This window comes from Notothenia rossii, assembly GCF_949606895.1.
Source record: "Notothenia rossii genome assembly, chromosome: 4".
NCBI classification, from domain to species: Eukaryota; Metazoa; Chordata; class Actinopteri; order Perciformes; family Nototheniidae; genus Notothenia; species Notothenia rossii.
In genome coordinates, this window is record NC_136902.1 from 78,985,831 (window position 1) to 78,999,780 (window position 13,950).

Below are 13,950 nucleotides of genomic sequence, written 5' to 3' on the forward strand. Positions count from 1 at the left end.
CAGCATGACCTCTTAGGCTTTGGCAATAACATGAAATAGATCTTGACATTACTGTTACAATCTTTACATGACCGTTAAGCTATCCGGAAGTTTCCTGTGTAGTGAAGTGTTTTCCTGATTAACATCTAGTCTCCAAACTGAGAGGTTAAATAGTTAAAAAAATGCTCAAGTGATCGACGATAACATACGGAGCTAACTAAAGAAGAGTTTAGATGGAGTCTCTTCTCCATTATCCCTCTGTATTTCTTTTTCAGTTTAACATTCTCCCACTCTCCCACCCCTCCACCAGGAACCACATTTGGTTTCCCAATAAAATAATTTGCAATTTAAATGCAAAGCTTTTCAATTAAAAGAAGCATTTTTAAGTATGACATGATTTTACTTTGAAGGACCTTTTTTTCTGAATTTCCTTTGCATTCATTGAATTCATTCATCTGTTATGTTCCCTCTTAAAATTCAGCTGGGATTTGAAGGAATAGCTTACTGAAAAAAGAAGACTGTTTCAGATTCCAAACATATGCTACTGTCTGCAATATTCATGGTGTTTTTGGCCTCCACCAGCCTTCAAATTATTCTGGGCATAAGGTCCCTGCCTCACAAATAGGCTGTTACTGTTGCAGGTCAGAAGTAATTCTATAAATAATGGAATAAAATTGGTAATTTGTTTCCAACACTGCAGGAATGCTGCCAGATTGTTTTTGATTTATGCGCCTATTAAATGCTTTCAAACAATGTTAATGTATCAACTCCGGCATGCTGTGCTAAGATATGTGTTATGGTAAATTCATGGTCATCTTGGAGTGAATCAAACTAGCTGGCCAATGGAAATAATGTAAGTGACAGGCTAGTGACCAAGAGGGATCCCTTGGATACAATCCATGCATGTACATTACAAAGAAGAACCCAAACTGCAGATTCTGTCGGAGCTGCAATAACAGTTTGCATGGCTAGCTGTTGAATATGATAAACAGAAAATTCACATCATTCATCAAATGTTGCTATCACATCTCAGGTTCATAACAATTCTGTTAGCAGGTCATTTGGTAATGCCCTCCTCCTCTCCTCCCAACCCACGCTCACTGAGAACATCGTAATTAAGAGGCTGCGTGAGGCTTTAGAGCTCAGCCTGAATTTACGTGGCAATTGACACAAGCATGAAATGACTTATTGCCAAAAACACTGAATGGACATTCCAGCTATTAGAGAATAATCAGTGTGCCACAAGAAATGAATTTCATTAAGCTCCTGAGGCCTACAGGTTTTATCCTGTTATACCCTTCCCCAAGCATAACAGGAGGGGCGTCATTAATTAGCTCTTTATCGTTAGGAAAATCAATATGCAATTTACAGAAATGTTACTCAATCATATAGGCTACCGAAGCCTGTCTGTTCTTTCCCAGGGCTGCCATGCCAGATAAGAAGGGGGAGATGAGTTTTCTTTCTTTTCAAATTGTCAATAGTGATTATCACCCCTGGCGGCCTTGTCTTTATCTGGGGCACAGAAGAAGATTATGTCTTTACCATCTGAGGATACAGCAACCCGAGAAATGCAACATGACTATGTCTCTTCAAAGTTGTACTAATCACATCTTATATTAACAATGGATGAAAGGACTGCAAAATGTCAATGTAAAGTGAAAGGGGTAATTCGTAGTGCCAATCTACAAAGGATTTGTACCCAACTTTACAGTGTACTAAGCTTTTTAGCATCTTTCAACTCATTGTTTCGGTTTTATGGCCCTCAACTTTACTACGAAAGTTCAAGAGGTTCAGTCCTTACACTTTCATTAGCCTTGTTTCAAATAGCAGCCCAACAAATAGCAGACAGATACAGTTAGCAACTAGCTGGAGAATCTAGTGTAGCATTAATCACCCGAATACTCACTTTTTTACGTCTGGAGTTGTGAACACAAACATATGAGCAAGTAGTAGAATAAAAATGTGCCTTTCATTTACCATGTGGACACAAAAACGACATACATTGTGACATTATCACCTTTACACCAACAGTGACTGTTGGTTAGTTTTTTATTTCAGCTAACTTTGTTATTTTGAATGCGACTGACAATGTTCTATAAACTGTTCAGATGAAAGAAACTCATTGAAAAAGAGTTTTTATATTCACCATGTGAAAAAGTGAAGCAGCATTCCCTGTACAGCATGCATACATATTGCACAATGCTATACACAGTACCCTCTAACTTGCATTTGAAAGGCTCATCTATCAAAAGCACATCTCTAGTTGAGATATCAGTGTTTCAGTTACAGGATGTTGTACCAATCCATGCATGCAGCAGAGCTACAGTCTGATTTAGTGGCTGTCCTTGAAACCTAGAGAAATGCTATAATCTCTGCATTTATATCCTATTTAGGGAGAAGAGATCTATGGACAAAGAGAAGAGCTAAAACAGGCTGCTCGGTGTAAAGAGTTTCATTTTGGATATCCTGTTTAGGATGGGTTTATAGAGGCTTACACCACTGCAAATCTGTGTTTGGATGGGTAAGAGATATGCATAGGGATGGTGGTGTATGGTTCATGACAGAGTACTATACAGTAAGCAGCGTCAGTCCTCCTGGGATCTCATTATTCACTGCTCAAGCTGACCACATCATAAAAAACACCAAGTGGTCCAACAGTCTGGGCTTTACTGCCGGTGAATGTACATGAGTGCAGGCGTGAATGGCTCAGTTTGTGAAAGTAAGATAAACCACAGAAAACATCTAAAAGTCCATTCAAAATAATTAAAGAGTATATACAGTATGTAACAGTGAGAGTCTGCTTTTACTGTGGCCAGAGATTTTAACATTGTCAAGCTGTGGCAAGTCCTTCAGAGATACTATCAGCACATCAGCTGTGCTCCATGTAGAGGTATCAAGCTTGAACATGTTTACTTTTTATTTTCCGGATGGACTGGATATTAAAGGCCCAGGACCCCTGCCCACTCCCAATATCCAGGGCCGATGTTTGTAAATCTTTCAATCGGTGTAATCCAGGGAAATCTCTGGCTGTGATACAGTACTTTTACCTCTCGCTGCTCCAGTCTGCAGACACCACGTTCTACAACATTATCCCGGTTCCAAAGAAGCGCTGTTGACTTCTGTCCATTAGCACTAACCTTATCCATCATAAGGGGGTTTGAGCGGTCATTGCAAGCCTTGATTACATCCTCCCCCTCGACTCACTGGACCCATTTCAATTTTCCTACAGACCAAAGAGATATACAGGCATATGCATCAACCCAAGCCCTCTACACTGCCCTCTCCCAACGGGCCTAGAATAACATATATGTGAGAATAGTGTTTAAAGAATATAGATCAGCATTCAACTCCATTGTGCGGTTCAAGATTGTAAGCGAGCTCAGAGACCTGGGGCTCAACACCGCCCTCTGTAACTGGATCCTGAACCTCCTCATGGGCAGGCCCCAGGCTGTGTTGATGAACACTGCAACATCCTCCACCTGACTCTCAGCACAGGAGTCCCTCAGGGCAGTGTTCTCAGCCCTATTTTGTTCTTCTTGTGGTCACAAACAGCTTCATCAGTCTGATCATAGAAATCAACAAGATTGCCTGCAAAGGGAAGCTTGTAGCTCTGACATCTTGGTGCAAGGTCATTAACCTTCTCGATTTTAACTCAACAAAAAACCGAATTGTTGACTACAGAAAGCAACAGCCAGGATATGCCTCCATCTCTATCAATGAGACCGTTTATTCAGTTTCTTTATTGCAATGCTGTCCACACAAGGGTGTTATCCTTTTTTGACTTTATTTTTTTATATATAGCCCTATATTTTATGTCTTAGGTACCGATTTTTCCTATACTCTACTTGCACAATTTTCATATATATGTCTTGAGCTTTGAAGTATGGTGCCTTGGACCCAATATTTTAATTGCCAATGACTCCTTCTCTGTAATTGTTGCACACCCTATAAGGACAGAGAATTTGAACTTGAACTTTCAGACATTAACAGAATAGTTAAATGGACATAAATAAAGGATAAGATGGAGACTTCGTGATCAGGAGGTTTTCAGAGGAAGAAGGACACGATTTAAGGAGGGTGAAGCACCAGTTTTTGGTTGGTTGGCTCGGGCCCCGGCTGCTGATTGATCTTCAGGTGACAGCCGGTGTCGGGGGCCCACGGCCAGGCTGTCACTCCCATGCGCTTTCCCACCATCCTGCTCGCTCACATCTTCGCTCTGTCGCTCTTTCTTTCTCCCCCACTGCTTTTTAAACTCTCAGTCGTGCTAAAATAATCTTTCACCTTCTTCTCTCCATTGATCCAACCCATACAGTAGCTCTCTCGCTCTCTCTCTCCATCTTCCTCGTCATCATTCTGCTTCCCTACCCTTTTCACCCCAGTTGGTTGGACAGTTGGATTTTTCACTCCTTTCTTCTTCTACCCTTCATCTCTGCCTTTTCGTTTCTCTACTGCTGGGAACCAACTGTCTTCTGCTAAGAACCGGCAATTTCACTCCACCTATTTAGTATGCAAGAGAGCATAATTGCTCATGTAGAAGGATTTATGCTGTGCTTTTGTCCGGCTATGTATGTGTGTGAATTTGTATATGAATGTGTGCCAGTGTCTGTGGCCTGAAAGCCCACGAAAGCATCACAGTCATTTTACTCAGACATGGCCCTGGGATATATTGGTGACCTTGGTCTTTAGTGAGTCTGCCCAGGTTGCTCAATTATAGGGATTTATTTTTCTGTGTGTGGGCGTGCACGTGCAATTTCCAATTTGTGTTTGTGCGTGAGCTCTCATGTGTATGCACATGCATACATACAGGCACGCTTGAGGGGCATGCTTAATGATAGACTCGTTTGCACAGCTCTGCTTCTAATGATCTATTAAAGTACTCTTAGCAAGTAATTATATGGTCAGTCCCAAAAGGCTTATGAGGCCCCAGAAGGGATGACTAAATATACATGAAGATGAGAGACCATATAATGAAGAGGAATGTATGGCATTCACCTTTGAGTTTATGAACAAGAATAAATACATAAAGGACAGTGTCAATTTTTTTTCTCAAATGTTCTCCTGACTTGATCAAGACTGGGAATATTTGTTCATCTAGTTTTACTGAGGAACATATAATCCCTCTCTTGGCACTCTTAGACTTTTTATTTATTTTCTTATAATTTGAGAAAATTGTAAAATCAAGTCAGCAGGCTATCAATTTAACTTAATCCTGTTTATATCTGAGTAAAAGAGTCACAGTGACCATTATTCTCATCGTTAACAGAAATGTCTTATGAAGTACAAGAGCAGCAAGCAGCACATCCAAATAAATGTAACTGCCTCATCTTCTAGTTGTGTATCAAAATGATTTGCCCCTTAGCCTTTTTTCCCTCAAATTTGTAAGCTGACTTTTGACCACACAAATAACGAGACATTTATTTTAAAGTTTCAATAGAGATGTCAATTATACCTTACATCCACAGAAACTAAACCTGTACACATTGGGAAATCGAACAACAAACGTTACAATCTCAACAGTGGGGGAAATGTCTTTTTCTGTGTTTTTTAAATCTTGTGAGAAGCGCATAACATAAACGTTTAAAAAAAAAAAAGAATAAGGCCAGAAAAAAAATACTGTACTACTCTTACAAGAACAAAAGATTAAAGAGCATGTTGTAAAGTTCAGGTTCTTTAACAAACGCCCTCAGGGTTCAACGCAGTTTAATCTGATAGTAGTATTTGTTAATGACGAATAACAATCTGGTCAGATTGAGTATTTCTTGAATTGGACGCCAGACTTCTCCACTCAAACTGAACGATCAGAGTTGTGTATTTCTAAGTTCAATCAGCTTCATCTGTGGGCCAAGTGAAAGAGATGGGATCAGATGTTTGCCTTCTCTGATCCTCTGCAAATGCAGTTGATTTCCAAATGGGCCAGGAGGCGATTTAATTAAAGATATTATATAAGAAGAGGTAAAGCCACTTTATGCCTGGGAGATGTGGAATCACTTAGCACAAATATAAATGATTTACTTGTTCATCACAGCACACCACCTGCAGATACAGTATACAGTATATATAACAACATTCTCCCTGGTGAAGAGTTCCTTCAGCCCAGGACATGTTTCATTCACGTATCACACATAACTTTGCTGCTCCCAAAGTCTCTTGTCCTTGTAGCTAATTTTAAACCCTTTCCACCTGGAATATTTTTAGCAGACTCTTCCACAGTTGTTTGTAATCAACATCCAGCAAAGTTGCACGAATGCCTGCTAGAGAAGCTAAACATTTGGGACAATATCTACGGCTTCCTCCGCCCTGCTCTGTTCCGAGTCTGTATCAGTGCACTGGTGTCTTCACATTGAAATGAGTCATGTTCCTCTTGGTCTGAGAGCCTTTTCCACCTACCTGCTTATCAGTTATTTAATTCACTGACCCTTTTCCCTCTTTGCGTGTGAATGTCCATTATCTCATTTGCCTAATCCCTCTCGTCCATTTTGTTCTTACAGATGAAAAAGGCAATTTCTTCTTTTTTCATGTTCTGTTGCAGCATAGTCATGCCTTAGCTGGAATTCTCCAGAACACAATCATGACTTCCCTTTGTTTGGCAAAAAATGTTTTGGGTTGTTTGAAAGATTTTGCCGTATTCCTTAAATGTTGTACCATACGCACCCTGGGTTTCTACATAGCAGAAGGTTTAAAGCTGGTCGTCGAGGGCTTTGATCATTGTTTTCCAGACACATTTGATTCCTTTCATTAACAGGTGTCTAGCTTCTCTTCTCTACCTCTTTCCAAGTTGTTGACCACTGTATCCCATACACATGCTATCATGTTTTATTCCCATTTGTTCTCCGCATGCCCCCCTGCCACCTCTTTACTCCCACACCAACACATTTTTATTTTCTACCTTACTTTCCCCTCCAATCACTCTAAATTATGAGTGTCCCTGGCCTTGGTGACAGACAGGTAGACTGTGTCTGGTCTGGCTGTCATAAGCTGGTGGCACGACAGGCTGCCAGACGAAGGCTGCTACCTGAGGGGGCACCAGGTTCTGACACCTCTATTAACCTTCAGGAAACGTCCATCCCCGCTCACAGCATTCCCTCTCCTCCATGTCTTCCTCATCTCTAACTCCACCTGTGCCCTGTCTGCTGTTCCCCAGGTGGAGAAAAAACACCATGTCCCTATGGCCAAATAAGAAACATATATATTTTTTCTCTCCTCCTAACCCAGAGCATTTTAATATGCAATGCATTTCTGCCTCACTTTCTCAATAATCAGTCTCAGTGTAGGGCTGCTCGATTATGACAAAAATCATAATCTCGATTATTTGGGTCAATAATTGGAATTGCGATTTTTTCATTGAGTTTGAAAACATCAATTTCTTGGAGAAAAAAAATGTGAACAGTATGTTTTTAGCAGTTGGTTACCCTGAATTTTAAGTATAATTCAACTTAAAAACCCAAACAATTTTTTTTATTTAAAGATAAAAAATAATAATAATAAAAAAAATCGTTTTATTTCGATTACGTTGTTTTCGTAATCGTTGCAAGCCATAATCGTAATCGCGGTTGAAATAAGATTAATTGAGCAGCCCTATCTCAGTGTCCTTATTTTCTTCCCCATTTACTGTCTCCAGTCCGTCTTAAGCTCTTTTTACTGTCCATCTCGCTCTAATGTAGGCCCTTAACATTGCAATCCAGTATTAACATAATGGTCCATATGTCAAGAATAGCATATGGCCAGTTCAAAATGCATGGTTTTGTGCAGTGGTTCATAGCTAAATGGTGGGAATGAACAAATTGCCGCAGCTTTCTCATGTCAATCAGCCGGAATAATGGGAGTTTATGAATGCTAAGTGAGGCGGATTAAATCGGATGTAAACATATTTGATCAACACATGCCCTTTTTACCTTGACAATGATTCAATGTATCATTTAGTGTTGTTCAAAGTAGATTATGGCAGAATGTGACAGCTTTCATGGGAATAAAATGCTTTCACCCAGTAATCTCCATCTGTCTCGCTCTCATTTTGCCCTCCAGGAATTCTCTCTACTTCGACTGGACGACGTGGTGGAGCAACAAGTCAACATAGTTGGATTTTCAGTCTTCAACCAAACTCATCCCTTCTTCCAGGATTTTGTGTTAAGCCTCAACCGCTCCTGGCAAGAGAACTGTGACCATGCACCCTTCGCTGGCACCCCAGTAAGTACACACACACACACACACACACACACACACACACACACACACACACACACACACACACACACACACACACACACACACACACACACACACACACACACACACACACACACACACACACACACACACACACACACACACACACACACACACACACACACACACACACACACACACACACACACACACACACACACACACACACACACACATGATCTCACACACACACACACAGAGAAGAGGAGGGTTACTCATGTGAGAATAATGGTTTAAGCCTTTTTTATTTATTCCCATACCAAGTTGAGACAGGGTTTTCAGAGCCAATATTCTTCCAGTGTACTGCTGCATCTCAAAGTAATCCACCTAAATACTGACGTCATTTAAACACAAAAATACCACGGTTTGACATTTATCCAGGTAACTGTTTTATTTGCAGGTGCTGCTGTAGGCAGTTGTTATTTGGCAGACAACTAATTTGCAGCATCCACCTTCCTTAATACATTGAAAATGAATCCATGTTAAATTTCTTTCAGAACAAGATGCAAAAGAAAATTCTTAATTCCACTGATCATCCAAAGATTGCTCAACGTTTAACATGTCCTGCATGCTACATGAACAGCCTCAAATCATTAAGCTACTGTTAACATATGAAAGTACAACTGTTGCAGGTTTTTATGTTAAGAAACTCGATTAAATACAGTTTTTTTTACATTTGAGACCACCTTAATAAATATTTTGTACTGACAGCAGAACACTCTCATACTTGTTTTATGAGATAGACTTGTCTGAAATTTCTACGCGCTGTTCAGCTGATAAAATGCCGTTAATGACCTGCATGAAAGTGATGACTGCCACCCATCCGTAAATGAGTGCTTGTTTATGAGACCTCAATTTATGAGTATTATCTCACTGCCCAATAATCCCTCTCAGGATTAAGCCCTCTCACCCAGAAAGTGTCACTCGTAAAAACGGCATCTCAAAGTAACGAGGGAATTGAGCCGCTATGAGATGAACTCCTGCTTCTGAGTCCAGTAAAGAAGTATTGCAGTGTCATGTCTTTCATGTCAACAGTGGATGAAATTAACTTTCTCCTAATATACTATACATATGAGTCTATAATAAATCTTCAATGCCATCAATATTGAAGTCATTTTTCAATCATTTATCAGTGTCGAAACCAATCAAGCTAACAGTATAATTGTAAATATCTTCAAGTATTAAACCAACATATATTTTTTAAAGTAATTCAAATGGAAATGTTTTTGTCCTATCTTTTCTAAAAATGACGTGAATATTAAGTAATAACATCTAACAACAGTCCCAACAAGAACAACATATTCGAGGCAAATGAACAGCTTTTGCAAATGTTCTCAAGGGCTTCATTAGGAACAACAAAGTCAGTAAAGGAAATGATTGAATTAATCCCTGACTTTATGTAAAACTAAATAAACACATTTAAGCCCATGACCCCCGTTGGCTGGTGGAACAGGTTAAGAATAGCATGTACAAATGTATTTCGGGCACAGCAGGTCACTCGGATGCTTTTGAGCCTGCGGCAATTAGAACTTGTGACTAATTTGCTAATAACTAGAGAGAATAAAGGCTGATGAACGCAGAGCAAGAAAGTCATTAACTCATTTAGACATGCACGTAGATAATATGCTGTCTTTTCATTTACTGTAATTAGGTCTGGAGGAATTGTAACTGTGGGGCTCATACGCACAGAAAATGCACACATGTGACCTCTTTGCATGTCAACCTGAGACTGTTAATGCATTGAAAGATAAAGACGTGCACCATGCCAACTTCGAAAGATGCAGCATAGATTTAAAGTTTTACAGGAGACAAATTAGTGCAGGACAAACAACGCTGCCTAAAAATGTCTCGCGTTTTTGGGGAGGTATTTTTATTCTCAAATCAGCATGAAGAAAAAGTAGACTAAAATATCAGTAGATAAACAAGACGTGACTGTATTTGTGTTACAGAACATCCGGTAAAACCAAAGGATTAACGTTCTTTTTTGTAAAACAAGCCCGAAATAGTTCATGTTGGCACACAAAGAGAGAACACCTGTGACAGAGGAGCTGCTACGCCGAGAAAAGATCACTAACAGTATGTTGCTGAAAACTTTGTCAAAACAATAAAAAGTAAAATCATAATAAAATCTGCTTGATCATTTTAGTAGACAAGTTTCAGACCTATTGTGCATATTTACTTTCCTATCCACTTACGAAGATGAGTAGATGCAATGGCCCTATTAGCTTGACGGCATAAATATGATAAGATACGAGTGGAATATAACCAGAAACACTTTGCCATTTACTTTTTAATGCTGACTTAACAAACACTAAGACATTATTCCCATCTGTCAAAGCCACAGTGCTGATTGTAATGTCTTCACAGGCTGTTTGTACGCAACATTTTGCTTTAAAGTGCAATCCAGCAATTATGTTTGCCAATTTAAGGTTGTAAGACATCACAGGTTTTCAGTTTAATGGCTTATTGTTCTCTTTGATCCAACATTTATTATGCATCACCATCCCTCCCTCTTCCAATATCCACCAAACATCAGGGCCATTTCATCCCAATTTCCATTACACAGATGTACCGCACTGTACTGATGTACCCTCCTTTGGCCTCTAATGCAGCGCATCATGCATTTTAATAAAATGTACATAGCAGGATGCAGTGGTAGTGATGATGGGGCTGTTTGTACAAGGGTGATGAGAGGAAAAGCTGCCTGAAGCTGGCCTTCGCTGAGAACAGGCGGTGATTCAAATGGTCCGGATGTGCCAGCTTCATTGGGGATAAGAGAAGGAAGGACAGTGTCTCTCCCAGAGACACAGAGAGAGAGAGAGACAGAGAGAGAGAGAGAGAGAGAGAGAGAGAGAGAGAGAGAGAGAGACGCTTTTCAACGCTGTCAGCAGATCAGAGTCTTTCTAATGATCTAATGGAATAATCTCACTGCCACTCCAGGGGTTAACCCCTTATTGACCGCTAACTACCAACATGGTACACTTGCAGTTTGGAGTCTTTGCATCTGTGTGTGTGTGTGTGTGTGAATGCATAATGTGTGCACTTTCTCTCCCCCTCTGCAGCTCTCCTCAGCCCTGCTCTTTGATGCAGTATACGCGGTGGTGGCGGCCGTCCAGGAGCTGAACCGTAGCCAAAATGTTGGCGCCACCCAGCTCTCCTGCAAGTCCTCCAAGATTTGGGAGCACGGCACCAGCCTGATGAATTACCTGAGGATGGTAAGTTTAACTTTAACTTAGTTTTACATACTCTAGGACAAAACACACCAAAACAAATACAACACGAAAACGAATTGATTCCTTTCCCTTGTCTGTATTGTAAATATAAATCTCCCTAATCTACAGCCAGCTATTTTTTAGCTTAGTTTAGCATAAAGACTGATTACAGCCAGCCTTGCTAAGTCTAAAGCTAACAGAACTTTATGCTTTTTCTTGGCGGTCGCAGTTACCTCCTCGTCGTTTTACCATGAGAAACCAGCAGAAACTCCAGAAAGTCACTGCGCCATGGCAAAAACCCTTAAACACCGCCAGGCCAGCTGCTTTCCCTGTTTCCAGACGTTATGTTTATCGAAGCTAAGCGAACTAACCAGTTGCTTTATTCTTGCACCAAATCACCGAAATGACAGAACTGATGTTTTTCAACTGATATCTAACTCTAGACAGAAAAGTATGTTCCCAAAATGGCAAACTATTATCCTTAATTAAAGATAATTCTCAGTTTTGTAAGTTTTCATTTCTGTTTTCGTACTCTCTCACTCAACAAGAAGGGCAGGGAATGTCATTATTAGAAGGTACAAGATAATGATAAAGATATTGCCAAGCTTATTGAGACCTTTCTTTTTGCTTTCCTGATGTTGCATATTAATTGGTTATCTTAAAGCCCTTATATTATCGCTGACAACAGATGACACTGTATAATAGTCTGTGCTCTCATCTTTTATACGCTCCTTATCCACTAGGTCAGTTTATCTTGTTTCTACATTATACTGAGAGACAACAGAGAAGGAGGGATAAAGATTAGCTGTCAGTGAATAAAATGTGTCATCCTATTAGGGAGAAATGGCTGTAACTGATAGGGCTATCAAAATGCTTAAATGTGATGGGTTCGATATCAGACTGTTTGTTTTCCTCTCTCAGAGGAAGAAGACCTGACTAATGGCATGTCTATTCCGTGGTAAATTGAAGATATAACAGCCTCGTTCTTCATATTATTATTATACATTTGACACATTTCAAGAGGCTGATCCAGACCCAGTAGTGCTAATGTAGCCTCTAGTGAGATCTATTATAGCTGCTGCTTAGAGGGAGCAGGCTCTATTTCTTTGGGAGGTATTTTAACATGTTGCTGTCTCTTTTTTGGATAGGTAGAATTGGAAGGTCTAACGGGCCACATTGAATTCAACAGCAAAGGTCAGAGGTCTAACTACGTCCTGAGGATCATGCAGAACAGCAAAGATGGCCTAAGGCAGGTAAAGTAACTCCCAATCCTACAAATCCTATGTTGGTATTATCTGTCTTCAAAGTAACCACATGCTATGGTTTCAGCATCAGCACTGCCTTTCAACAGCTTGTAGTCCATCCCATTGGTTCAAGAGCATTTGCATATAAATAGTGTGCTATACCAGAAGTGAATCACAAAGATTCTTCCATTTGCTTTTTTGATAGACACTGGCCATAATATAGCTGTTACTGCTGAACACAAAGCTCTTCAGCGCACACCTTCCTGATCTCTGTAGGGCACTTCTATGGGCAAATGTTACCGTTGTTTTATGGCAGTGAGGTAACTTGTGCTGTATTGTACTGCAGGGAGCGGCGATAACACTTGCAGGGGTTCTGCTCTGAACACCAGCTCAACTGACATCTTTTGGTCCAAACAATTTCCATTATCATGCTGGCAAGAGTGTCAAGATAGAACTAAAAAGTAGTGATGCCATTTTGAAGGTGCAAAGAGGCATACTGGATTTGTTGGCAGGGCAGACAGTTTTTGCTATGGGTTTTACAGATATTCCTCATTTACTTTTGATGACTTTTAGATACAAATGTGAAGCTGTTATTCTCTATGGAATGAAAGAACATTTAGTCACAAAATGACTATATTGTATAAGCAGGAATTTGTGGGTGGTGTTGATCAAACTCCAGTCACTCCATTATTGCCCCAGTGGATGCTGGCATTTCACGCTTCCTACACTAGCGGTCTTGTTGTTCTCTCTGGCTTTCTGAAAGTACTCTACATGCACCACAGGCATTTGAGTCTGTGCTCTGAACCACACTGCGCAATCTCTGAAACTGCTTGGTCTCCCTCAGAATCTCTTTGCCTCACTTCCACACCAGGGAACATAAATACTTTACAATTTCTTCTAAATTGAAGACATTTATCAGGATTACAAGGAATTAAAGTAGTCAGCAATGAAATGTAAGTGACGAGAGGCTTTGAGCAGCTTTTAGTGCTCTCTAATAATGAATGGATGGCAGAACTACTGCTGCTCTTGTTCTCTGGACTGTATCAATTGCTTGGGGATTGGTGATATTATACTAGGGTTTTCAATGTTTCTTGTCAGGGATCCAGAAATCAAACATTCAGCAGATTTAAAGGCCACCTATCATGCTATTTCTAGGCAATCGCATAGGTCTCAGATATATATAAATATATAAAAATGAATGTCTATGAAGTGTTTTGCTCAAAATACCAAACAGATCACCCATTCTAGCCATGCCTCATATCCCTCCATTTCAGCCCTGTTACTAAAGTGCT

At 40.1% G+C, this 13,950-nt stretch overlaps 1 protein-coding gene across 11 annotated transcripts in view; it reads left to right on the forward strand.

The window, feature by feature from the left end:
- Positions 1–13,950, forward strand: part of grik4 (glutamate receptor, ionotropic, kainate 4) — a 283,245-nt gene that overhangs the window by 227,246 nt on the left and 42,049 nt on the right. For all 11 annotated transcript variants that reach the window (XM_079675100.1, XM_079675097.1, XM_079675094.1 and 8 more), the window contains 3 exons: positions 8,002–8,163; positions 11,265–11,417; positions 12,563–12,667. In XM_079675100.1, coding sequence (XP_079531226.1) covers positions 8,002–8,163; positions 11,265–11,417; positions 12,563–12,667 — 420 coding nt within the window. The remainder of the gene's footprint in view (positions 1–8,001; positions 8,164–11,264; positions 11,418–12,562; positions 12,668–13,950) is intronic.